The following is a 24992-nucleotide window of genomic DNA, read 5'->3' on the forward strand; positions in this document are numbered from 1 at the left end:
CCGTAAATTACGAAAGAAGGGGGGGTGAACTTTTCAAAATTGGGGGGGGGGCAAATAACAATTTCAAAAATTTGAATTGGCCTTCCAGAAATTTTTTTGAAGCTGGATTGCTTCTGGAGGAAGCAACCCAGCTCGCCTGGGCGAGCTGGGCGGCAACCTCCTCCCCCTTTTTCCTATAAATAGGCTGAAGGGGGCTGTTCTAAGGATCCCGGATGCCCCTGGTGAGGTATTTCAGCTGTTTTGGGTGAAAAAAATTGTTTCCGTGAAGAAAATCCAAGCCGAGGTGTTTCCGTAACGCTTCCGAGATGTTTCCGTAAGCAAATCCGTGAAGGTTTTTCCTCCGTTATTCATCGTTCTTCATCCGTTCTTCGTTCTTCAACGGGTAAGTACCTCTAACCGAGCTTTTCAATTCATTCTATGTACCCGTGGTGGTCCACATTTTGTTTCATGTATTTTTATTCTCGTTTTCATTCGCTTTCTATATCCCCTTTTGACGTGCTTCAGTCATTTATTTAAGTTGTTTCTCGCCTAATCTAAAAATAAAATAAATTTCCACCGATCATTTGAATTGTATCATCCGTTAATTTCTGTTAAAGAGAATTTCGACCGTTCGGTCGTGCCGTAACCACGTTGGAAATAAAAAAAGAGGTAAAATAATAATATAATAATAAAAAATACCTTTTAGTAAAATAAAGCGAAAAATCAATCAGACGTTTTCTCTTTGGGATTTCTCATTCTTAATTGAATTGACCAATAACTAAGTGAAACTAAGGCTAAAATCAACTCGCCTAGTCAAGCACATCCACAAAAAATAGGGTTTTAAAAGTTTATCATTTCAGTTTCTTACCAAGTAAAATGAATCATTTTTAAGGTCCAATGCCTTAAAATGATCACCTTTCAAGTAAAAAGAATCACTTGATTCACGCATAAGGAAGAACTACGTAGGTCTGATTTCCTCTTCGATGGAGGGTACGTAGGAGCAAGAGCCCCGCTTTTGTCGACCTCAAAAAATAAAAAGAAATAAAAGTTAAGATAACACAATTCCACAATTCTAAAAAATAGGTTGTTGTCCTTTGAGACAAACGTGAGAGGTGCTAATACCTTCCTCAAACGTAAATACAACTCCCGAACTTAGAATTTTCATTTTGACCGGTTTCCTTCAGTTTTTCCGACGTTTTCCACAAATAAACGTTGGTGGCGACTCCGCGCATCTTTCCTCCTTTGGAAAGCGCACCCATGAGCCTCGCCTTCGCTCGCCCGCAAAAGGGCACGTTGCGACAGTTGGCAACTCCACTGGGGATTTTTTGTGAGTTAGGCCTATTCTAAGGAATTGTGGAATTGTGAAACTTCGTGTGTGCATTTATTGAACTGTGTAAAGTGTAATAACTGCTGTCTTTTTTCACATTTTTTCACTAAGCACCCACGGGTTTGAGTAAAAAAGGGACCATATACCCGAGTTCATGAGAACTTAAGGAGTGGAGGTGAATCTATGATCATGCTAGGTCTCCGACTTGCTTGATAATAGTGAAACCTCGTCTAGAGATTTCTCTCTTTATAATATGTTGTCGCTGGTATTCCATACCGCCACAATATTATTATCTTGAGTGATGATACCTCTAGAAAACAGCCGTGTGAGTTATGAATCATTGGGAATAGTTATTAGAGACCCCTAGATACTATCTTGTAGGTCCCTAAAATAAGGGCACGGAGCAAACACGCTACGTGCCGTTTTAAACACTGCCATGCATGTAGTCCTAAATGTCATATATGCCTTTGCTTGTAATTATTTATGGATATTGTCGTACTCTGTGCATCTCCCTGTTGCGCTTTTGCGCATCTGCATCATGCCGTCACACATGCATTGTATTTGGGTCTCGTCTTTTGTCGTGGGAAGTCGAAAGATCCATATCGTCTTCTTAACTACACACATGGGGCACTGCGCTTCCAAATGCGTAGTAAGGAGAGATGATTTTCCGGGCTCTCATGTCCGTAAATGCATTCATATCATGCATCGCATAAGCATCTCTTCATGGCATCATAATGAACATATCGTTCCTACATTTGTTCGTTATCATATTCCAGCGTCACATTTTATGAGTCATTGCGTCATCATGCATATGTGTTCAACAAACTTTTTGATCTACAAATTGCATACTACTTGTTTTCATGTTTGCTCATGTGTGACCCTTGCGTTTTCCCCTGCAAGACAAAAACAAGAAAAGAAAGCGTGAAAATTCACGCTGCATTCTTAGTTGCATATATTCGGTACCATGAGCCAATCGTGTTGGGATCATAAACCCATTTCACTTAAAAACAAAATGATTGAACATGGTACCTAATGCATGGTTAACTAAGAAAGGATGTTTCTTCGGGCATCTCCATCTCATAATTACATTTTCCATGCACTGCATGCGTATTCTCGAGTCTTTCATCCCTATGAAATGTTGTGGAAGTATTGGCGATCAAAATTGCCATTCCCTGGATTATGGGGTTGAACCAAGCTCGCGCTTTTACGAAAAGGTTCATCGAGTCAAGTTGAAGTATGGAAGTAACCATCTTGCAAAAAATTGGGGCAAAAGATGGATCGTGTTACATCGCTGCTTCGTCTACTGCCAAACACATTTAGGGCTGTCGATGTCCCTGTTACTTCCAGTTTCACCTTAACGAAGATGTCATAGACCAAGTTGAAAATCTAAATTGATTCAACCCCATATCCTGTGTAAAAATTCATAATACTTCAACTGTGCATCATTCGCATACATCCATGCTTTTCATTGGTTGCATTGTTCATTGCATTCTTTCCTTAAAAAAAAAAAAAGAGAAAGAACTTAATCATTGTTATAAAAAAGAAAAGAACCCGCTTTACGGTGCCCTTACCGAACTTGTGCTAGAGCTAGAGTAATGGGTAAAGCAGAGGAGGTGCAAGAGAAGGTGAAGGCCGACATGGAGGCCATGAAAGAGAAAATGGCCACAATGATGGAGGCCATGATGAGCATGAAGAAGATAATGGAAGCCAATGCGGTTACAATTGCCTCTACCAGCACTGTTGCTAAGGTGAACCCGATGCCCCCATCTGACCTCAACCAAATGAATCATCCAACCTCAGCTATGGTAGGCAAGATTTGGGAAGTACGGGCGGCCCCCATGATGTGCAAATTCAAAACGAGTACGCCTTCCCGCCATATGGCTTGCCTCTCAACTATACACCACCCAATGTGGCGTACACTCCCAATAAGAATGTCAATAATTCCACTCCTATACCCATTGAGAGCCAACAACCTCAAACTGATCATGCACATGTCTCTTAAACCGTGGGGGAGACACATGAAATTCCCCACCACAATCTAGCCGACTTCAAGCCTTGCCTCGGATATGCCACGGAAGGGCAAGCAGTTGGTGGTATACCCCTACAAAACCCTTTGGAAGGTCCTCAGTATCACCCACAACTACACCTCTTGCATTCCACAACAAGTAAAAACCCTCATGCTATGGCAGAAATGGGAAAGTTGGATCATCTAGAGGAAAGGCTCAGGGCCATTGAAGGAGGTGAAGATTATGCCTTTGCTAACCTAGAAGAGTTATTCCTAATACCCAATATCATCACCCCTCCCAAGTTCAAGGTGCTGGACTTTAACAAGTACAAGGGGACTACTTGCCCCAAGAACCATCTAAAGATGTATTGTCGGAAGATGGGGGCATACGCAAAAAATGAGGAATTGCTGATACATTCCTTCCAAGAAAGTCTTACTGGGGTAGCTGTTACCTGGTACACTAACTTGGAACTTTCCCGAGTCCATTCTTGGAAGGACCTAATGGTTGCCTTCATTAGGCAGTATCAGTACAATTTTGATATGGCTCCGGATAGGATGCAACAACATAACATGTGCAAAAAAGGGGCACAGATCTTTCAAAGAATACGCCTAAAGGTGGAGAGACCTGGCAGCTCAAGTGGCATCTCAATGACGGAGAAAAAAAATGATAATGATAGTAGACACATTACCAGTATTCTACTATGAAAAGATGGTGGACTATACACCTTCAAGCTTTGATGATATGGTCTTCACCGACGAAAGGATCAAAGTGAGTCTAAAAAGAGACAAATCTGATCATCATACTTTGATAAATGCCAAAAAAACTAGGGCAAGTGAAGAGGATGAGAAGGAGGGAGAAACCTATGTTGTGACTGCCATTCTTATACGACCAAGTTTCCCACCAACCCAACAATGTCATTACTCAGCCAATAACAACCCTTCTCATTACCCACCACCCAGTCATCCACAAAGGCCATCCCTAAAATCAACCACAAAGCCTACCTACCGCACTTCCAATGACAAACACCACCTTTAGCATAAACCAAAACACCAACCAAGAAATGAATTTTGCAGTGAAAAAGCCTGTAGAATTCACCCCCAAATCCAGTGTCCTATGCTAACTTGCTCCCATATCTACTTGATAATTCAATGGTAGCCATAACCCCAGCCAAGGTTCATCAACCTCCATTTCTCCGAGAATACGATTCGAACGCAACGTGTGCTTGTCACGGAGAAGCCCCGGAGCGTTCCATTGAGCATTGTAGGGCTCTGAAGCGTAAGGTGCAAGGTCTAATTGATGCTGGCTGAAATTTGAGGAGAATCACGTGTAAATCCTGACATTGACAAGAGATGTCACACATGGGGCAATTTTGAAAGTTGTTGTTAGATGTCTCTAATGACTCATCAGGATTTTCAACTTTCACCGGAATTGGGTGCAAGCCATTGGTCTACTTGCTCAAGCGACCTGTGCTCCTGAGTTTGGACTTCCAAGACCGTTCAATCAGAGATTACTCGTCTTGCACGTTGGTGGGGTGCCGTAAAACAACGAGTAAAGTTCAACACAAATAAGTTTCAAAATAATAATAAAAAAAGGGTTCAAAAAGAAAAAGAAAAAAAAAGCATTTGATTGGCTGTGTTTTCAAGACGTTCATGTGACCTCATTCCGGAAAGTTTGTCTTTTTAGAGAGAAGTGAGTTATCAAAAATAGGATGTTAGACAAATGGCCTCAGTTACCTTAAGAAAAAAAGAGGGGGGTTGAATTAAGATACGAAGATTATTCCCCAATTAAACTTTCACTTTCTCTTTTCGGATTAACAATGCACACAGGGACAACCCTTCCCTTGTGTTCAAGAATCCCCTACAACAAGAGACCCACGGTCTCTTAATCCCTTTTCAGAAATAAGAAGAAGAGAAGAAGAAATCTCTCTTAAAAGAGACAGATTGTACAAGGAAAATCAATCAAAATTCCTTATTGAATATGCAAGTGGTTGACCAAGGGATCTTTTTGAGAGGATAAGACAGTTCAGTTCAGAAAAACTCTTAATCTTTTGAGAGGATAAAACTTTTTGGGAAATGAAAACTCCCTTTAAATTCGTGTTTCCAAGTCACCTTTGATGGCCATTCATAAAACATTTGAATAGATGTGACTCTTGGAAATTATTTTCTGAAAATCCCCTCTGGTAATCGGTTACAAGACTTGTGTAAACGATTACAGGTTTTGAAATTTGAATTAAAACATTCAATAAACTGCTGGTAATCAATTACCATACATGTGTAATCAATTACACGTTTTAAATTTTGAATTCAAATTTTTAGTGACTGTGATAAACATTTTCAGCTGCCGGTAATCGATTACCAGAGAGCAAATCTCAATTTGAAATGATAGAATTCTTTGGTCAAACCTTTTGTTTGTTTTCAATTTGGAAACTTCTTCCTAAAGATTCTAGAGATCAACTTGATCATATATCTTGATTTTCATGGATTCTTGTCTTGAATAAAACTTAGAAGCACTTGATCCTTTAGCATCATCAAGACATCAAAACATCTTGCTTCTACATAGGAGTCATTTGACTTAATCCATCAACTGAAAAATCCTTCAACTATTTCTCGTCCTTGGAAAATTCTTTTTGCAAGAATCAACTGCTTCTTTCATTCTTCCTCACTACGAGGTTGTGAAAACAAGACAACACTTGGTACCTCTAAGCCCTACACTGGGGCAATGAAAGGCACCATGCATAAACCTCAAACGAACCTAGCGGCAGATTAGAAGTTCTCATCCAATAGGTTCCTTGCTACAAGGTCATGACAAAAGACAACGATTGTACCTCAAAGCCTTACACTGGGGCAATGAAAGGCACCATGCAAAAACCTCAAACGAACCTAGGGGCAGATTAAAAGTTTTCACCCAATAGGTTCCCAGCTACAAGGTCGTGACGAAAGATAACAATTGGTACCTCAAAGCCTTACACTGGGGCAATGAGGGGCATCGTGTATGAGCCTCAAGTGAACATAGGGGCAGATCAAAAGTTCTCACCCGTCGATGTTTTTAAACAAGAAAAAAAAAGGTGGGATACAAGCCCTGGAATTTCAATAGATGGATTAAACGTCAAACAGCTCCATTGTCGTCACTCCAAAATGGTCAAGTGACTAAATCAAACAGAATATACACTCTGAGGGAGTTCCCGGAGAGATTTGCAAAAGATAGGATAAGGTTGCATGAATTATCACCTTTTTCAAAAGGACAGTCAATCTGTGTTTTCCAAAAAAATTAAATCAAAATCAAAATAACGAAATAGGGAAAGAATGTCATGAACATTGTGCAACTTTCCATTGCATTGCATTGTTTCATGTGCAGTCAGCATTACCAAATTTCACAACAAAGGTTGCATGCGTCTGCATCCCTAAAAATCATGTTAACTGCATAGATTTCCTACATCTCGTGTCCAATCTTTTTGGATGACCTGCCCTCTCGATGAGTCGATCTCTTGCTTTCTCATAAAGGTGGACCCTTGGGTACTAGTACCTATCACCTTTAGAGGACTATATGTCCTCGCCTGTAGAGGGCTGCACGCCCTCGCCTATAGAGGGCTACGCGTCCTCATTTTCAATGTGCTCCATATCCACACCTTAAGAGAATATAAGGTCCTTTGCCCTTAGATGCTTAATCGAGACTTGCGCTCCCGGTTAAGGGGCCAGTAGTTTCCTTTTATCAGTTCTTGGGCCACCCCCTGATATTAGAGGGCGACCAACTGTGCGAGCACATCCAGAGAGGGAGGCTATCACACATCTACTATACATACCGGGGCAAGATTTCACTCGTGTCACTGCAAAAAGACGAGTGTGGATCATGCGCACCAACATGACCACTTTTACATGGATATGGATGACGTTGCTATTTAGTAACATTCTGCCCGGAGACCACAATGCCAATCTCCCCCTACAGATGTATCGGTTGGTCTGTGCCATCATGACATAGGTAAGTAAGCACATGACTCAATTGATTTATGATGTCATTTATTGTTTGCAGGGATCACGCCCACAAGACCCCCAGTGGACCCGAAGAAGTCCAACAGGGCCCTGGGGTTTCCAGCTCTGGTTACGGGCCTCTGTCAGTCCTACCGGGTGCCCGTTCCCCCGGCAAGGTCACGTCATCATGACATAGGTAAGTATGCACCTCACTCAACTGATTTTTGATTTCATCTATTGTTTGCAGGGATTGCGCCTGCAAGACACCCAGTGGACCCGAAGAAGTCCAACAAGGTCTTGGAGTTGTCAAGCTCTAATTACGGGTCTCTGTCAGTTCTACAAAGTGCTTGTCACCTCCGGCAAGGGCATCAGGCCCCCTACTAATCGAGCTTTCATCAAGAAGTACTACACCCCCAGGCAAGCGCAGGGCAAAACACCACAGCAGCCTGGGGATGGCCAGTAGCGGGCAACAGACGCACCGCCATCACCTCTAGAGTTCACCTCAGCTCATCCACAAAAAGGTTAGAGCGTTGCTTACGACCCATGGCCGACCAATAGGCGACCAAGTCCAAAGCCAAAGGTAAGCAAAGTACTAGGTCCGTGACCAACAAGCCATCGCGCGTCCAACTCAAGACGTTAAAGAAGCGCTATTAGGAGGCAACCTAGTACCTTTTAAATCTCTGCTTGGTATTTGATCACCTTTGTTTCTCAAGTCATAGCAGGACACACCTAGTTGCTCATGATCCTAGGAATTTAAATAAAACAAGCACAAGCTCGGAAGGTAGTCATACCTCACAATATATATATATATATATATATATATATATGTTTAGGTAGAAAGATACCTTGGATATGCATGTATGTAGCAAAAAAAAAATACTTCACAAAATATATATATGTATGTTTAGGTAGAAAGATACCTTGAATATGCATGTATGTAGAAAAAATACTTCACAAAATATATATATGTATGTTTAGGTAGCAAGATACCTTGGATATGCATGTATATAGCAAAAATATCTCACAAAACATATATATGTATGTTTAGGTAGCAAGATACCTTGGACACGCATGTATATGGCAAAATACCTCACAAAATATACGTATGTTTAGGTAGCAAAATACCTCAAAAAAAAAAGAGAGCAAAAAGAGAGCGAGCAAGAAAAGAATAAGAAAAAATAATAATAAAAAAATAATAATAAAAATTTGTCTAGCTAAAAAACAACATACTTGTGAAAAGAGATAATTTCCAACTTTTCTTTGAAAGATTTTACTGATCTTAACCAGTTTTTTTTTAAAAAAAATGTGTGTACACATTTGAAGGGTAAATGCTGTGAAAAGTTTTTCGAACACCCAAGATAGACTCGGATGAATGCACAAATTGATAGAAGAACATATTTTGGAAACACCGGGTTAACTTAAATAGGGAAAATGAATCCTGAGCCCTAGTGTCACATGACCATAAAAAACTTGATGCTTGAGTATCCACATAGGTGCATGCATTACCAGTTTTGCATAAAATTTCCTAATCATCATTGTTGCATGTGTATCATGGAAATAATGTGGGACGTCCCCTTTATCCCCCAAACCGCTGGCTAAACCCTGACATATATCGTGACCAGCCGTTCTACAAGCCTTGAGCCAAAATCCCAACATATCATAAACCTTGACCAAGGGTGAGAATGTCAATCCTTGCCCTCGGAAGAAAACACAAAGAGAAGGAAAATTCCCAATCCAAGAAAGGGAGAAGACACAAAAAAAAAGAGAAAGAAAATTCCCAATCAAAGAGTGGGAGAAAGCAAAAAAAAAAAAGAAAAATTCTCGATCAAGGATCGGAAGAAAACAGAAGAAACATGCAGAAAGGTCTTTAGACCAGACAATATCTGAACAATACAGAATTGTCACCAAGTAAACAAAAAAGAAAGGAAACCACGACCCAAAGTGGCCCTCTCCCTTTGATTGCCAACCAAAATCCTGTGCGCTAGCAACTTTCTCGCCACGCACTAAACAAAAACAGAAAAGGAAAAGGCAAAAACACTCAAAGCCAAATTCCCCACCTAAAAACCATTCCCAAAATAAGTCCTATTGATCCATGATCACACATGTAATCTTTGATTTGATAGGAAATGATTTGCAAAATCAAGTCATGACATATCTATGGTTCGGAATTAGGATAAAACACTTACCTGTGTGAGATTGATACACTTTGAGTGATTTTTTCCTATCTTTGTTGGACCCAGTGTTTCCTCTAAATGGTCGTTTAGAAATGAAATGCTAACATCCAAAATCTCATTTACGGTTATGAGAAAATTTCATCAGCATACTCTCCTTCCCCGATAGACACATTGTTTTTCATCCAAAAAGCATATGTTGCTCTAATCAGTTGGAAGTTTTGTCTCTTTACTAAAGCATGTTCGCATTTTGGTGAAGAAAACACCGAGACTATTTTTAGTCTCACAGTTGTCAAGAACTACGTAGGTCTGAGTTCCTCATCACAAATTGAGGATACGTAGGAGCAAACACCCTGCTTTTTTCGACCACCCCACTTTTTGTTACCGTGACCCAAGAGCCCGGTGGCATGCGGAGCCACATGACCGTGGGATCCCCAAATTCGTATGTTCCATCATTTATCATTTGTATGCTATCTTTTGTTTAACTGAGGGACTAACGTTTGTTTCGTTTTGATTGACTTTTGTTTTGTGCATACATGTCGTTTGAACTGTTACGTTAGTATTTACTTCGTTGTTGTCAATAGTGTCTTTTGAAATTCCGGAGTCGTGTGGAGTTTTCCATTTAGGAACGTCGTCCTAAAAATAAAATGAACCAAAATCATGATAAAAAAGGAAAGAAGTGTTGTGAATAAAATGTCTACATATATAAAGGAAAAGAAAAAATGTTTTTGTATATATACATGTATGTAAAAGGAAAATGTGTATAGAAGGTTTTTGTGTGTGTAAGTGATGCGTGGAGAGAAATTCTTGTGTGTGAGCAACGAATGTATATAAAGAAACTTTTGTATGAGCCATAGGTATGCGTTGGAGAAAAACGAAAAAGATCTTTGAATGTAAATAAGGTTTGTATATAGACCGTGTGACATAAAGAGAAAGAGTTCCAATGCGTGTACAGAAAAAGTTTGTCATGTATAAGAGTGTAGATATATAAAAGAAAATTTCTTCATAAAGGACCACAGGTGTATAATTTTGTGAATATATAAAAATGAAACAAAAAAGAAAAAGAAAGAAAGACCGCGAAGGTCGACATGTTATAGTTAAGAAGTATAAATCATTCGTAAAGAGCAAACGTATCTTCTGGAAACAAGGGACTGATGCTAAGAGTTTATTTTCTGGAATAAACCGAGATAAGAATGGATGAATTCATTGAACTGATGAAAGAACATAATTTGGAAACATTGGGTCTGTTTGTGTAAATTCCCAACCGTAGTATCACAATGCCATAAACGGGATGCTTGAGTACCCACCTGGCTGTAGCCATGACTAATTTTGCACGTTGTTTTCAAATCATCATTGTCACGCGTGCCTTATGGAATAATATGGAAGTTCGGCCTGAAATCGACACCTTGACACCCAAATTTGTTTTGCCCCAGATATCAAGATTGGGTTCCCACGATAAAAGACCCCATTGAAACACAACTTTAGACTTTTTGAACCTTGGCCTACAAAAAAGAATCCTCATTCCTTCCCCGAAGCAAGGGACAACGGAATCTCCTCAAGGGAGAGCGAATAGAATGCTAAAACCCGATTTCCCAAAGAAAGGGATGGGGAAGGAGAAGTGAAAAGAAAGAAAAGGAAGAAATGGAAAGAAAGAAAAAGAGAAAAAATGAAAATAAAGAAAAGAACAAAAGAAAGAAAAGGAAGGATTCCCGATCAAAGATCGAAAGGAAGTAAAAATGGAAAAGAAGTAATTCTCGATCTATGAAAGAAAGAAAATGGAAGATCTTCAGACCAGATAAATTTTCGGCAAGGTAAGTGACTGCCGGCAAAGGAAAACCCATTTTTGGTGTCTCTTCCCTTCAGATTTCCATTCAAGGTCGTTCTCGACTAGCGATATCCCACCCCACCTGAACAAAGAGGAAAAGACCGAAACACCCAGCTTCCTCTCCAAAAACACTACCCTCGAGAAAATCCTATTGGTCCGTGATCGTACGTTTGATCTTTGATTCGATAGGAAGTCATGTGCAAAATAGAGTCATGGTGCAGTTATGGTTTGGGAATAGGATAAAACACTTGCCTTGTGAGTTTTATACACTATGAGTGATTTATTTTCAGCTTAGCCCGATGTTTCCCCTGCATGTTCATTTAAAAGCAAAAAGTTGACATCCTGCCCTTCATTCTCGGTTACAAACAAGATTACCCTTGGCACAAGTATATTGTTTCTCTAAGATATGGTGCTCTCGCGAATGATTTATTTTTCTTTGCAAAAAGCATGTTTTCCTTTCAGGTGGAAAAACCCGGTGGACCGTTCGGTCTTGCCAACCACTTTTTTCGGAGCCCCTTGAATGTCATTGCCTAGCGCTGTTCATGTGTCCTCCACCTTCGAGTTTGGAGCTATGCTTCATGATTGCCTAAGTGTGGACCCTCAAGTGCAATCCTCCATTCTCCCCTTTTTTCGGAGCCCCATGAATGCCATTGCCTAGCGTAGTTCATGTGTCCTCCACCTTCGAGTTTGGAGCTATGCTTCATGATTGCCTAAGTGTGGGCCCTCAAGTGCAATCCTCCATTCTCCCCTTTTTTCGGAGCCCCATGAATGTCATTGCCTAGCACTGTTCATGTGTCCTCCACCTTCGAGTTTGGAGCTATGCTTCATGATTGCCTAAGTGTGGACCCTCAAGTGCAATCCTCCATTCTCCCTTTTTTTTTTCGGAGCCCCATGAATGTCATTGCCTAGCGCTGTTCATGTGTCCTCCACCTTCGAGTTTGGAGCTATGCTTCATGATTGCCTAAGTGTGGACCCTCAAGTGCAATCCTCCATTCTCCCCCTTTTTTCGGAGCCCCATGAATGTCATTGCCTAGAGCTGTTCATGTGTCCTCCACCTTCGAGTTTGGAGCTATGCTTCATGATTGCCTAAGTGTGGACCCTCAAGTGCAATCCTCCATTCTCCCCTTTTTTCGGAGCCCCATGAATGTCATTGCCTAGCGTTGTTCATGTGTCCTCCACCTTCGAGTTTGGAGCTATGCTTCATGATTGCCTAAGTGTGGACCCTCAAGTGCAATCTTCCATTCTCCCCTTTTTTCGGAGCCCCATGAATGTCATTGCCTAGCGCTGTTCATGTGTCCTCCACCTTCAAGTTTGGAGCTATGCTTCATGATTGCCTAAGTGTGGACCCTCTAGTGCAATCCTCCATTCTCCACTTTTTTCGGAGCCCCATGAATGTCATTGCCTAGCACTGTTCATGTGTCCTCCATTATCAAGCGCGGAGCCTCTGGTGACTGGGAAATATGTTTTTCTTTTATTTTCCGGATCGGTTCCTTCGCCAAATATGTGTAGATGTATATTATATTCGTTGTTCTTGTTGTTGTTTGTATTTTGTTTTGTGCAGAAGAAAAAAGAAGGAGTAGAGACGAGAGTCGTCATCACGGAAAGGGCAGGACGGACAAAATCAGTGTCCTATCTTTGCCTAAGTGTGGACCCTCAAGTGCAATCCTCCATTCTCCCTTTTTTTTTCGGAGCCCCATGAATGTCATTGCCTAGCGCTGTTCATGTGTCCTCCACCTTCGAGTTTGGAGCTATGCTTCATGATTGCCTAAGTGTGGACCCTCAAGTGCAATCCTCCATTCTCCCCTTTTTTCGGAGCCCCATGAATGTCATTGCCTAGCGCTGTTCATGTGTCCTCCACCATCGAGTTTGGAGCTATGCTTCATGATTGCCTAAGTGTGGACCCTCAAGTGCAATCCTCCATTCTCCCCTTTTTTCGGAGCCCCATGAATGTCATTGCCTAGCGCTGTTCATATGTCCTCCACCTTCGAGTTTGGAGCTATGCTTCATGATTGTCTAAGTGTGGACCCTCAAGTGCAATCCTCCATTCTCCCCTTTTTTCGGAGCCCCATGAATGTCATTGCCTAGCGCTGTTCATGTGTCCTCAACCTTCGAGTTTGGAGCTATGCTTCATGATTGCCTAAGTGTGGACCTTCTAGTGCAATCCTCCATTCTCCACTTTTTTCGGAGCCCAATGAATGTCATTGCCTAGCGCTGTTCATGTGTCCTCTATTATCAAGCGCGGAGCCTCTGGTGACTGGGAAATATATTTTTCTGTTATTTTCCGGATCGGTTCCTTCGCCAAATATGTGTATATGTATATTATATTCGTTGTTCTTGTTGTTGTTTGTATTTTGTTTTGTGCAGAAGAAAAAAGGAGTAGAGACGAGAGTTGTCATCACGGAAAGGCAGGACGGACGAAATCAGTGTCCTATCTTGGCTTTCCTCTTATCTCCGATGAGAGGTAAGTAAAGAGGGGCAACTGTCATACCCTAATTTCGTCCGGGGATTATTATTTGATGATATACAACCTTTGATTGGCCGCTTCGAGATACTTGGCACCCTTTGTTGCACAATATGTGAAGTCCCGAGACGTGCTGAAAATCAAAAGGAAGCAGGCTTACGCGATCCGTGAAAATTCCGTAATGTGACGGAAATCGAAAGGAGGTGTTTTTCGCAATCCGTGAGTTTTCGTAACTTCTTCGAAAGCTAAAAAAGAGTAAATACATAATCCGTTAAGATTCGTAACCTTGCGGAAGGAAAATAAGTATCGTTACGAAACTCGTAAAGTTTTGTAACGTTACGGAAAAGAATTACCAAAAAAAGGTAAAAGGGGTGTATTTAGTAAAATGGGGGTGCAAATAGTAATTTTTGAATCTGGGCCCTTCTAGAGGTTTCTGGGAAATTTCTTGCTTAAGGTTGAAGAACCCTCGCTCGTTTGGCAAGCTAGGTGGCCACCACACCCCCCATTTTGTTGAAAAATGGGATTCCGGGGCTTCCGGGACACCCGTAATGCTTCCGTAAAATTCCCATAACCCTAAATAAGAATATTTAACTTAATAAGGGTGAGAGGGAAGAGAAAAAAAAGAAGAAAATCAAGTCCTATATGCTTCCGTAAGGCTTCCGTAACTTTTCCATAAATTACGAAAGAAGGGGGTGAACTTATCAAAATTGGGGGGGTGCAAATAGCAATTTCGAAAATTTGAATTAGCCTTCCAGAATATTTTTTGAAGCTGAATTGCTTCTGGAGGAAGTAACCCAGCTCGCCTGGGCGAGCTGGGCGGCAACCTCCTCCCCCTTTTTCCTATAAATAGGCTGAAGGGGGCTGTTCTAAGGATCCCGGATGCCCCTGGTGAGGTATTTCAGCTGTTTTTGGTGAAAAAAATTATTTCCGTGAAGAAAATCCAAGCTGAGGTGCTTCTGTAACGCTTCCGAGATGTTTCCGTAAGCAAATCCGTGAAGGTTTATCCTCCGTTATTCACCGTTCTTCATCCGTTCTTCGTTCTTCAACGGGTAAGTACCTCTAACCGAGCTTTTCAATTCATTCTATGTACCTGTGGTGGTCCACATTTTTTTTCATGTATTTTTATTCTCGTTTTCATTCGCTTTCTATACCCCCTTTTGACGTGCTTCAGTCATTTATTTAAGTTGTTTCTCGCCTAATCTAAAAATAAAATAAATTTCCACCGATCATTTGAATTGTATCATCCGTTAATTTCTGTTAAAGAGAATTCCGACCGTTCGGTCGTGCCATAACCACGTTGGAAATAAAAAAAGAGGTAAAATAATAATATAATAATAAAAAAATACCTTTTAGTAAAATAAAGCGAAAAATCAATCGGACGTTTTCTCTTTGGGATTTCTCATTCTTAATTGAATTGACTAATAACTAAGTGAAACTAAGGCTAAAATCAACTCGCCTAGTCAAGCTCGTCCACAAAAAATAGGGTTTTGAAAGTTTATCATTTCAGTTTCTTACCAAGTAAAATGGATCATTTTTAAGGTCCAACGCCTTAAAATGATCACCTTTCAAGTAAAAAGAATCACTTGATTCACGCATAAGGAAGAACTACGTAGGTCTGATTTCCTCTTCGATGAAGGGTACGTAGGAGCAAGAGTCCCGCTTTTGTCGACCTCAAAAAATAAAAAGAAATAAAAGTTAAGATAACACAATTCCACAATTCTAAGAAATAGGTTGTTGTCCTTTGAGACAAACGTGAGAGGTGCTAATACCTTCCTCAAACGTAAATACAACTCCCGAACTTAGAATTTTCATTTTGACCGGTTTCCTTCAGTTTTTCTGACGTTTTCCACAAATAAACGTTGGTGGCGACTCCGTGCATCTTTCCTCCTTTGGAAAGCGCACCCGTGAGCCTCGCCTTCGCTCGCCCGCAAAAGGGCACGTTGCGACACACTTTAAATGTTCTTAGGCAAAAGCCAACGTTTATTTGTTTTTGTCATTTATTTTATTTTATTTTATGTTTTTAGTTTCTAATCAAAATTTTGATCGGCTAAAGTTTCTAAACATTTTTTCATGACCATTTTTAGTTCTTACTTTTAAGTAATAACTTTAATTGATGATATAATAATAATTCTGACTATTGAATGACTTTCTATATAATCTATGAATCTAATGACATAACCACATATTTTTTAATCTTTCACCTGTCTAGAACAAATGATGACACTAAATTAGTTGATGAAGGATTAAATATACACTTTTAAAAAAAAAATCCCTGGTGACTATCCTATTAGACTTGATATGGCAAGTTTCTGGATAACCAACTTCATAAATTAATGTTGTTACTGTTGTTACTTGACAATACGAAGTGATGAATTACAATGGTGATGAAGAAAGAGTTCAAAAACTTTGATAGGTAAAAAAGTTGATGGATTAAAAGTAAAAATACGAAAACCTTTAACAATCAAAATGGTAGTAAACCTTGGTAACTACTATAAGTGTTCACTTACTTTTGCATCACCGCCTCCCTTTACATTCCGTGGCCGAAAAAGGTGTTTGTGTGCTTTACATATTTTTACAAGGTTTCTTTTCGCACCTCCATTTTCTATCTAGACCAGTTTTTATCTTTTGTAATAATACCAAAATACTTTAGTCTCTTCGCACCCATGCATTTAAAATTAAAAACCATTCTCCCTCTCCCCCTCTCATCCCTCCTTTTCACCCTCCTCTCTCATCTCTACCTCTCCCTTTTCTATCTGCCCCTCTCTACGTCTTCTCATTTTTCTCTTTGAGTGAATAGGCAATTTAGTCCCTGAGATTGTAACCAATTTGCATATTAGTTCCTGACTTAAATTTTAATTCATAATAGTCCCTAACTTTACATAAGTTTTGCAAAATAGTCCCTGTCGTTAAATTCTCAGGTGACGGCGTTAGTGAGGTGTATAGGTGGCAATTCAGTGCCACGTAGACTGTCCAACGTGGCACTGAGGTCTGCATGTATAAATTCTCTCTCACGCAAGGTTGCTTCTTCTTCTTCCCCAAATAAATTAGGGTTTACGAAGCTGCTGGTTTCCCACGCTGAGTCGCTTCTTCTTCTTCTACTTTGAGGCTTAGTCGCTGCTGCTTGTTCACTTGATTTCTCCATGTCTGCAAGTGGCAGTTGTTGTGCATTTTCTGGTAGTTTCATTCGGCAATGCCACCATGGAAGACGTGCAGCTATTCGAACTACAAGAACAAGGAGGAACCCAGGAAGGTTATTCTATACTTGTGCATTACCCCAAACAGACCCAGATAACTGTCAATTTTTTCAATGGGTTGAAGAAGAAAACCAACTTTCTAATTCGTCTTCTGTCTCAAGAGAAACAATGGTAGTGGCTGATTTGAGGCTACAAATTGAAGCTTTGCAGAAGAAAATGAGAAATTTAACAAACATTGTGTTGCTAGGTTTTTCATTTTTAATTGTAATGTTAGTTTTAGGGGGAATGTATTTTAGGTAAAATGTGTAATAACAACTTTTGTAGTAGGAAGTGGCTGATATTGTAATTGTTGTTTTGCTTTTGTAATATCAGCTTTTGTAATAGCAGCTTTTGTAGTAGGAAGTGGCTGATATGGTAGTGGCTGATATTGTAATTGTTGTTTTGCTGAAGAATTTGTAGTAGGAAGTAATTTGTTGCTACTGTCAATTACCCATTTCAATTAAATATAATTTGTTGGTGAAATTTGTTGCTGAAATTTGCAGTTTATTAAATATAATTTGTTGTTGTATAACTTTTTGAAGTTATTGAAGTAGCACTAAACTAGGTGGTACTACTCCAACTCCAAATCCAACACAGTGTATAATTTATAAAAGAAAGAGAAGAAACATGACATTAAATCAATTTCACATAATGTTTGACATCCCAAAGCATGGTAGTTAAAAGCAATTGTTTAGTAGGCCATAATGTTTACATCATTTCACATGCCAGTGAAGCTTTCAAAATATACAACTACATATCCTAATATCAAAATGCAACAAAAAAATGCTTCTTCGGTTTTCTTCATCAGCAACCTTCTAACTCAGCAACTTTCAAAATGCAACAAAAAATTGGTCTTCAATTTTCTTTATACTGCATCATCTTTATCAGCAACCTTCCTTTGTTTGGCTCTTGTTATGGTTAGCTTATTCCTTGCTATTGGTGGAACAATAGTTGCAGGGACCTACATGCAAATGCCAAACATGAATAATTGTAATATATAAAAATAGAGTGCTGCAACAAATTAGGTTGAGATAAAACTACTTTGTTGTGACAAATATTTACCATCAACTCCATGTCACTATCTTGTGACAAATGAGGCTGAGATAAATTAATCTCCACCGGATCTTATTGAACATGAGCAACAGCTTCTTTAGCCTCATTCAAAGCTTGTTCATCTTGAGATAATAGGTGGTCATCCTCATTTGAAGTTGATGGTGCAACATATTTCTTTGGCCTAACAGGAACTCCACTATTTTTACAGCTTCTAATGTTATGATTGGTTTGGCCACACCTTCCACATGTAAACTCAGCCAATTTCCTCTTTAGCTTATGTCCTGTGACATTGTCCTCATCTACAGATCTCCTTCTATTTTTCTTTGGCCTTCCTCTTTGGACCCTTTTATGTGGTGGGACAGGGTGCGTATATTGTGTCTGGGCCCAATATTGTGGTCCTTGGACTGGTTCAATAAAATGCTGGTATGTCTTATTATAAGCTTCTATTGACAGCCACTCATGACACATGTCCTCAGGCTTCCCTCCTTTGTGAGTTATTGTTGCAATGGCATGTCGGCATGGCATCCCTACATCAAAGTTGTAAAATCAGCACACATGTAGGTTAGGAATGAAAAAAAACTATAAAGAACACAACATGTTAGTTTCCATACTCCACAAGTGCATGTCCATTCAGCTAAATTGACCTCAACCTTATTCCCCCACATGTGGACCTCATATCTCAGGCCCATGTTATCACCACACTAAATGGGAGTCCATTGATTAGCAAAATGAAATTCTTTTTCTAGTCTTTTATACTGCACTGGACATAATGGTCCAGGCTTTCCAGAAAGTTTAATCTTGTGGGCAGCCATGGTTCTCATGATATAACTTCTAATTTCTTCAAGCATTGTGATAATAGGCTTGCATCTATACTGCAGAATTCTGGAATTGAATACCTCACAAGTGTTGTTGCATATATTGTCCACCTTGGGTACTGTACTGAAGTGGGCTTTTGTCCATGCTTGTTTGGGCCATTTATTCAAATACTCCCAAGCCTGGCAGTTGATTGTCTTCAAATGGGCCATATGGCCTTCAAACTCAGCAACAGTAGTGGATTTTGCACATTGCCACACAATTCCTTTAAGTTCTTTGCTTTTCCATTGCTTTGTAAAATTTTTCCAAAGATGCAAGACACAGAATCTATGAGGTGCACCAGGCATGACTTCCTATAAAGCTGAAATAAGTCCCTGAAAAATTGCAGCAAAGTAGTAAATACTTCTGGACTAGTCCCTAACTTATGATAACAATTGCAAATCACACCATGTCATACCTTTTGCATATCTGACATGAAATTCCACTCATTTTGTATGTAATCCCCAAGATCTTCATGCAACAAAGTTAAAAACCATTTCCAATTGTCTTTGTTCTCAATGTCCACAACAGCATAAGCAATAACAAAGATGTGGTTATTGTCATCAAGCCCAACAGCAGAAAGCAAGTTTCCTCCAAATGCACTCTTTAGTAAACATCCATCTAGACCTATGAATGGTCTACATCCAGCAACAAACCCCTTCTTACAGCCAGCAAGACAAATATATAGCCTCTAAAATTGTGGTGGACCTTCTGGACTTGGCACTGTGTTGATCTTAACTGTTGATCCAGGATTGCTCATCAATAATTCATGTGCATAATCAAATACTTTGGCATATTGTTTCCTCTCATTCCCTTCCACTAGTTGCTTTGCTTCTTTCATGGCTCTCCACATCTTTGTAACTTCAATGTGCACTCCAAACTCTTGCTTGAAATATTCCAAAGCTTCAACACATTTAAGGGTTGGTTGTATTCTGAGTTTGCCCTCAAGTTTACTGACCACCCACTGTCTATTTGCTTGTTTGTTGCTCACTTCTCTGCAGCAATTATGGTTATGCTTAAATGTCTTTATCTGAAAAGAGTTTCTAACTTCATTCTTTGCACAGTAGATTTCCCAATCACAAAATGCCTTGTTGCATTTTGCTCTAGCCCTCTGTTTATCATTCTTCTTCCACTTGAACTCCCTGCCCATCAATATGCTATACTCCCTCAAGGCAGATTTAAATTCATCTAGAGTACCAAACTCCATCCCTAATTCCAACTTCTGTTCACCAACTCCACTACTTTGACTATATTGAGGATAAACTTCAACATCCTCATCTTCATCATCACTACTAATGGGGATATTAAGCTCCTCTGAATGATAACCATCTGTCTCAACTTCAGCTTCAACTTCATTCATCATACAAGAGAAATTTATAAACCACTCATCACTGTCAACTTCCTTTTCCTCCTCACTATTAGCAACATCTCTCTCTTCACCACCAGCATCTCTCTGCTCACCAGCATCAGCATCCCTCTGCTCACTACCATCTCTTTGCTCACCAGCATCAGTATCCCTATGCTCACCACCATCTCTCTGCTCACTAGCATCAGCATCCCTCTGCTCACCAGCATCCCTCTACTCACCAGCATCTCTCTGCTCTCCAGCACCAACATGCTCACCAACACCAACATTTGCATCAATGGTGATCAAGTAAAAATTAATCATATTCATTAATCATGGTAACCATGTCGGACCAAGTACAGATGAATTAAAACTTACCTTCCTCATGGCCAACAATAGGTACATCATCTAAATCATCATCATTCTCAACAGCTTTTGGAATTGGATCACATTCCAAGTACAACATCTGTGGGACTTCTTCTAAAATTGGATCTACTTCATGATGAAAATAAACATTTATCTCATTCTCATTTTTAAAAGCATCCCTAACTAAGTGTAATATATCTCCATCAGTTGTACAACTCCTTAACCCATGATTAAAATCTAAGTCTTTATCAATCAACCAAAAACATTCTCCTATATTGCTATACTTCTTACAAGCTTTCACCAGATCATATAAGATAAATGCATTTAGGCAATCTGCAGATATATCCTCCCAAACGTCAAATTCTCTGCCTATATATTCAACCTTTCCATCACTGGCACGTGGAGTGAATCTTCCTCCATGGTGCAATACTAAAGTTATATTGTCATTCATTCTACACAATCAGAAACCACAAACATTGTCATATATTAGGAAATAAAAAACCTACCTCAAACTCAAACATAGGCACATCACACAACAACATGCAATGTCATCTATAAAAACAGAGCATCATAAACGAAAATAATAAAGGATCATAAACCTCCCTACGAAGCGCGAAGACAATGCAAATGAAACCCCTTGAACATATAAAACCCCAAATCAAACCACCAAAACAATGCAAACATATTGAACGCAAAAAAACCACCAACCTGACAAAAAGCGCGAACCCTCACAATCACGAGAATGCAGGGGAGGGAAGAGCAAACCGCAAACAGTTAAAAAACCTTACAAATAGTAAGACAGTGAAAGGGAAAATGGGTTTACTTCATTTTTTATTTCTTTTTAGCCTAATTTTTCAATTCAGTCCTTGCCTTGTCACATAGGATTGCTGACTTGGACTCAAACTTGCCACATTGGGATGCTTAAGTGGACTGAGGTTTGCCAAATAGACATTTGACTAATGGAGGAAATTAGATTTTAACAGCAGGGACTTATTTGCATAACGGAGGTAAAGTTAGGGACTATTATGAATTAAAATTTAAGTCAGGGACTAGTATGCAAACTGGTTACAATCTCAGGGACTAAATTGTCTATTCACTCCTTTTCTTTCTCTCAAACCATCTCTGTTCATCTTAGTTATTTTATTTTTCTTCTGTTTTTCCATATTTTACAGAACTAGGTGCAAGAAGCAATTGCCCACATCAATGCAGAATTCAGTAATGTTTGGTTGGACCTATTCCTTTGGGCTAGGCTCATATCTTTAGTATCTCTCAACTAGCCTACTAGGATTTTGTTTTGAGTGTTGCTAGGTGCACCCAACATTATTGCTGGTGCACCCAGCATTCTATAAAAATGGTGAAATTGCCCTTGCTTAGTTTTCCTCTTACGGATCAAGTTGATCCATAACTTGATCCGGAAGTGACTTACGGATCAACTTGATCCGTAAGAGGAAAAATAATAATTTATTAACTACATATTTAAAGATATTGTTTAAGGTTATTTTATACATATTAATAAAAATCAATAAATACATAAAAGATAATAATAATTTTATAAAATTAATATTATCATCATTAATTTATTTTTAATTTTTATAATTAATCATATCATTATTAATATTATAAAGAATATAAAAAAAAATAATTAGTATTATATTAAAAATTAAAATACTAACTACTTTATAATACATTTTTTTACATGATCATTAGTATAAGTGGGAAAATAGTAATTATAAGAGAATTTAAAAATATTAGTGCTATAGAATAAGGATCTTAGATAACGAATGATGTCCATTTTTTGTTTAATTTTTTTTACACCCTTTTCAACTTCTTTATTATTTCAATTATATTTAAAGTTATATTTTAAATTATTTTTTATTAGTTGGTAAACTAAGTTAACTAGACCATTTATAATAATTTACATATACTATAACTAAGTTAACTAGACCATTTTAATAACACGCGTGTATATAGACACAAATGGAATACACAATCAATGAAAATCAATAAAACTAACATTAGTAATGAAAATAAATAAAACCAACAATACTTATGAAATGAGTTCATGTACAATATCTGTATATACAAGGAATATCAATATAAAATATGTACTAAACTATGTCTGATCAGTGCGCCGTCTGCGTCTACACCTAATGTATACTAGATGGTCCTGTGTCACACTCCTGGCCAATCTGAGGCATTCTTCGATCACCTCAGGTGTCGATGAGCCAGGCGTGCCACCCCTAGACTCAGATGGCGCTCCAACCTCTCAGCAATGTCATCACAAACTTCCTGTTACATACAAAACAAACTAATTACACAAATTATTATGCAAATATTGAGGTAAATGACGTAAATTATTAGTATTACTTACCACTACATGTCTGGGATCCTCCGCAGATGTCGACGATGCTCTTGGCTCCGGCACGCGAGGGATATCCGTCTGCGGGGCCTGAGAGACGACTCGGGGCTGCGGGGCGTGACCATGAGGCAGAGGATCTAATACGTGGCCTGGTGTCATGAAAGGATGGGAGATGCAGAAGAACCAGTCGATGTAGTCACTAGAACACGCCCCTGGCACAATGCACACCTCACCTACTGGTACCATATGATCCTCGTAGTGCATCCACTTATCATGTATATCATCATACTAGACCCATGAATCGACAGGAGGAGCAGGAATGGTCTGCGTGTAGTCAAATTGCCGCACGACCCTCTCCGGTCGGTAATAAACAGCAACAGGCCCCCAACGCAAGAGACCGGAATAGCATGATCTGACGTGGAAGTCCCGGACCTCCCAATGCTCCCCATAAGGGATCCAACAGACATCCAAAATCCGGAGTCAGTCCAGGCGCTCCTTGTACGACGTCGTGTGAATGCTCGTCACGATCTTCTTCGTCGCAATCCACCTGCACCCACGCGGAGAAGCCTCGTCGTAGTCCTGATCAGCGGTGGACTCCGCGAATGAGGGAAAGTGCTCATAAATCCAGCACTACAGATGTAACATTAAAATTATAAACATTAATAATGAAAGTGTAACAAATTGTTTAGCCTGAATGAATGAAAAACATATTTGTTACCTGCAGCAGTGTGATGTGACCGCCAAGCTGTCGACTGTGGCTCTTAGATGCATCGTTCAGCTGGTCCTACATATGAACCAGAGCAGCCACTCCCCAGGCGTACCTCTCTGTCATACTGAGGTCACGAAGGGCCTCCAAGTAGACAACATGGACATTGGTTGCACTCTTGTTAGCAAACAGAGTGCAACCCAGTAGATGAAGAAGATATGCGTGAGCCGCAGCTGTCCAATGACCTGCCTGGCATCGACGCTCATATACATCACGTACCCATTGCAGGCGTACGTACGGTTCACGACACTGGACTGTCTCAGCCCTAGCAGACTCTGGAGAGACCATCAACAAGTCCACCAGCATCTGAACCGCATCGTCCACGTGCAAGGGCTCAAATGTGTGTAAGTCGCCAATAACGGGAAGATGGAGAAGAGAGGAGACGTCGTCCAATGTGATGGTGAGCTCTCCCACCGGGAGATGGAAACTAGACGTCTCCTGGTGCCACCGCTCCACAAGCGTGGACAAAAGTCCCTGATCGCTGGTGTCTACCGAACACGCGATCAGAGGACTTAGTCCTGTACCAGCAACAAGTCCCTCAATGGCAGGGACAGGCCTGCCTAAACTGTGGACCTTCCTCCCATGATAGGATAGCTTCAATTCAGGACACTCCTAAATTGAAGTATAAAGGAATGCAAAATTCGTTAAAATCATCATTTAAAGGAAAACTAATTACAAGTAACTAAAATTAAATAGTATAAATACATCTCCCGTCCATACGCTGCAAGCAACGTGATCCGCATACAGGGTCAACACGGATGGGTCGCTCGGATCACCCGGAAATCCCTCATGCGCGTCCTCAGCAGGCTCTGTGCCTGTGCCCGCAGGAATGTCCGCAGGAATGTCCTCTATAGCAGCAGGTGCCTCCATCGGGTCATCCTGAACATCTGGCAAAGGGATGACTGGCTCATCGACATGATCCGCAGTCACAACAACTCGCTGCCTCCGTGCGGATGTAGTAGGCCGTCGACGCTGCGGAGCATCATCGGAATCATCACGATCTCCTTTGCCGACACCTCTGTCAATAACCTGACCTAAGGCACGATCTAGTCCTCTGGTCCTAACCATGATCTGCAAATGAGTGACGCAAATTCAATCACCCATTTCATTCACTCAAATTTCATTGGTCTAACGCAAATTTCATTGACTGAAAGTCGCGCTTTATGCTTTTATCGGGTTAGTTTTTATTCAGTACACTATATGATTGAATGGAAATTGATTATGGATCCTAATATTATTGATATTAGATGAACAAAGCCAAAGAAAGAAGAAATCAACCTTATG

General features: G+C 40.0%; 1 protein-coding gene across 1 annotated transcript; it reads right to left on the reverse strand.

Moving 5' to 3' along the window:
* Nucleotides 1-23422: 23422 nt before the first annotated feature.
* Nucleotides 23423-24776, reverse strand: LOC102662569 (protein MAIN-LIKE 1-like). The gene is made up of 3 exons (XM_041010363.1): nt 24414-24776; nt 23739-24320; nt 23423-23572 (listed from the first exon to the last, which is right to left on the reverse strand). Exons 1-3 carry the CDS (start codon nt 24774-24776, stop codon nt 23423-23425), a joined length of 1095 nt encoding a protein of 364 aa, XP_040866297.1.
* Nucleotides 24777-24992: the final 216 nt, after the last annotated feature.

This window comes from Glycine max, chromosome 16, assembly GCF_000004515.6.
Source record: "Glycine max cultivar Williams 82 chromosome 16, Glycine_max_v4.0, whole genome shotgun sequence".
In the NCBI taxonomy this organism is placed as follows: domain Eukaryota; kingdom Viridiplantae; phylum Streptophyta; class Magnoliopsida; order Fabales; family Fabaceae; genus Glycine; species Glycine max.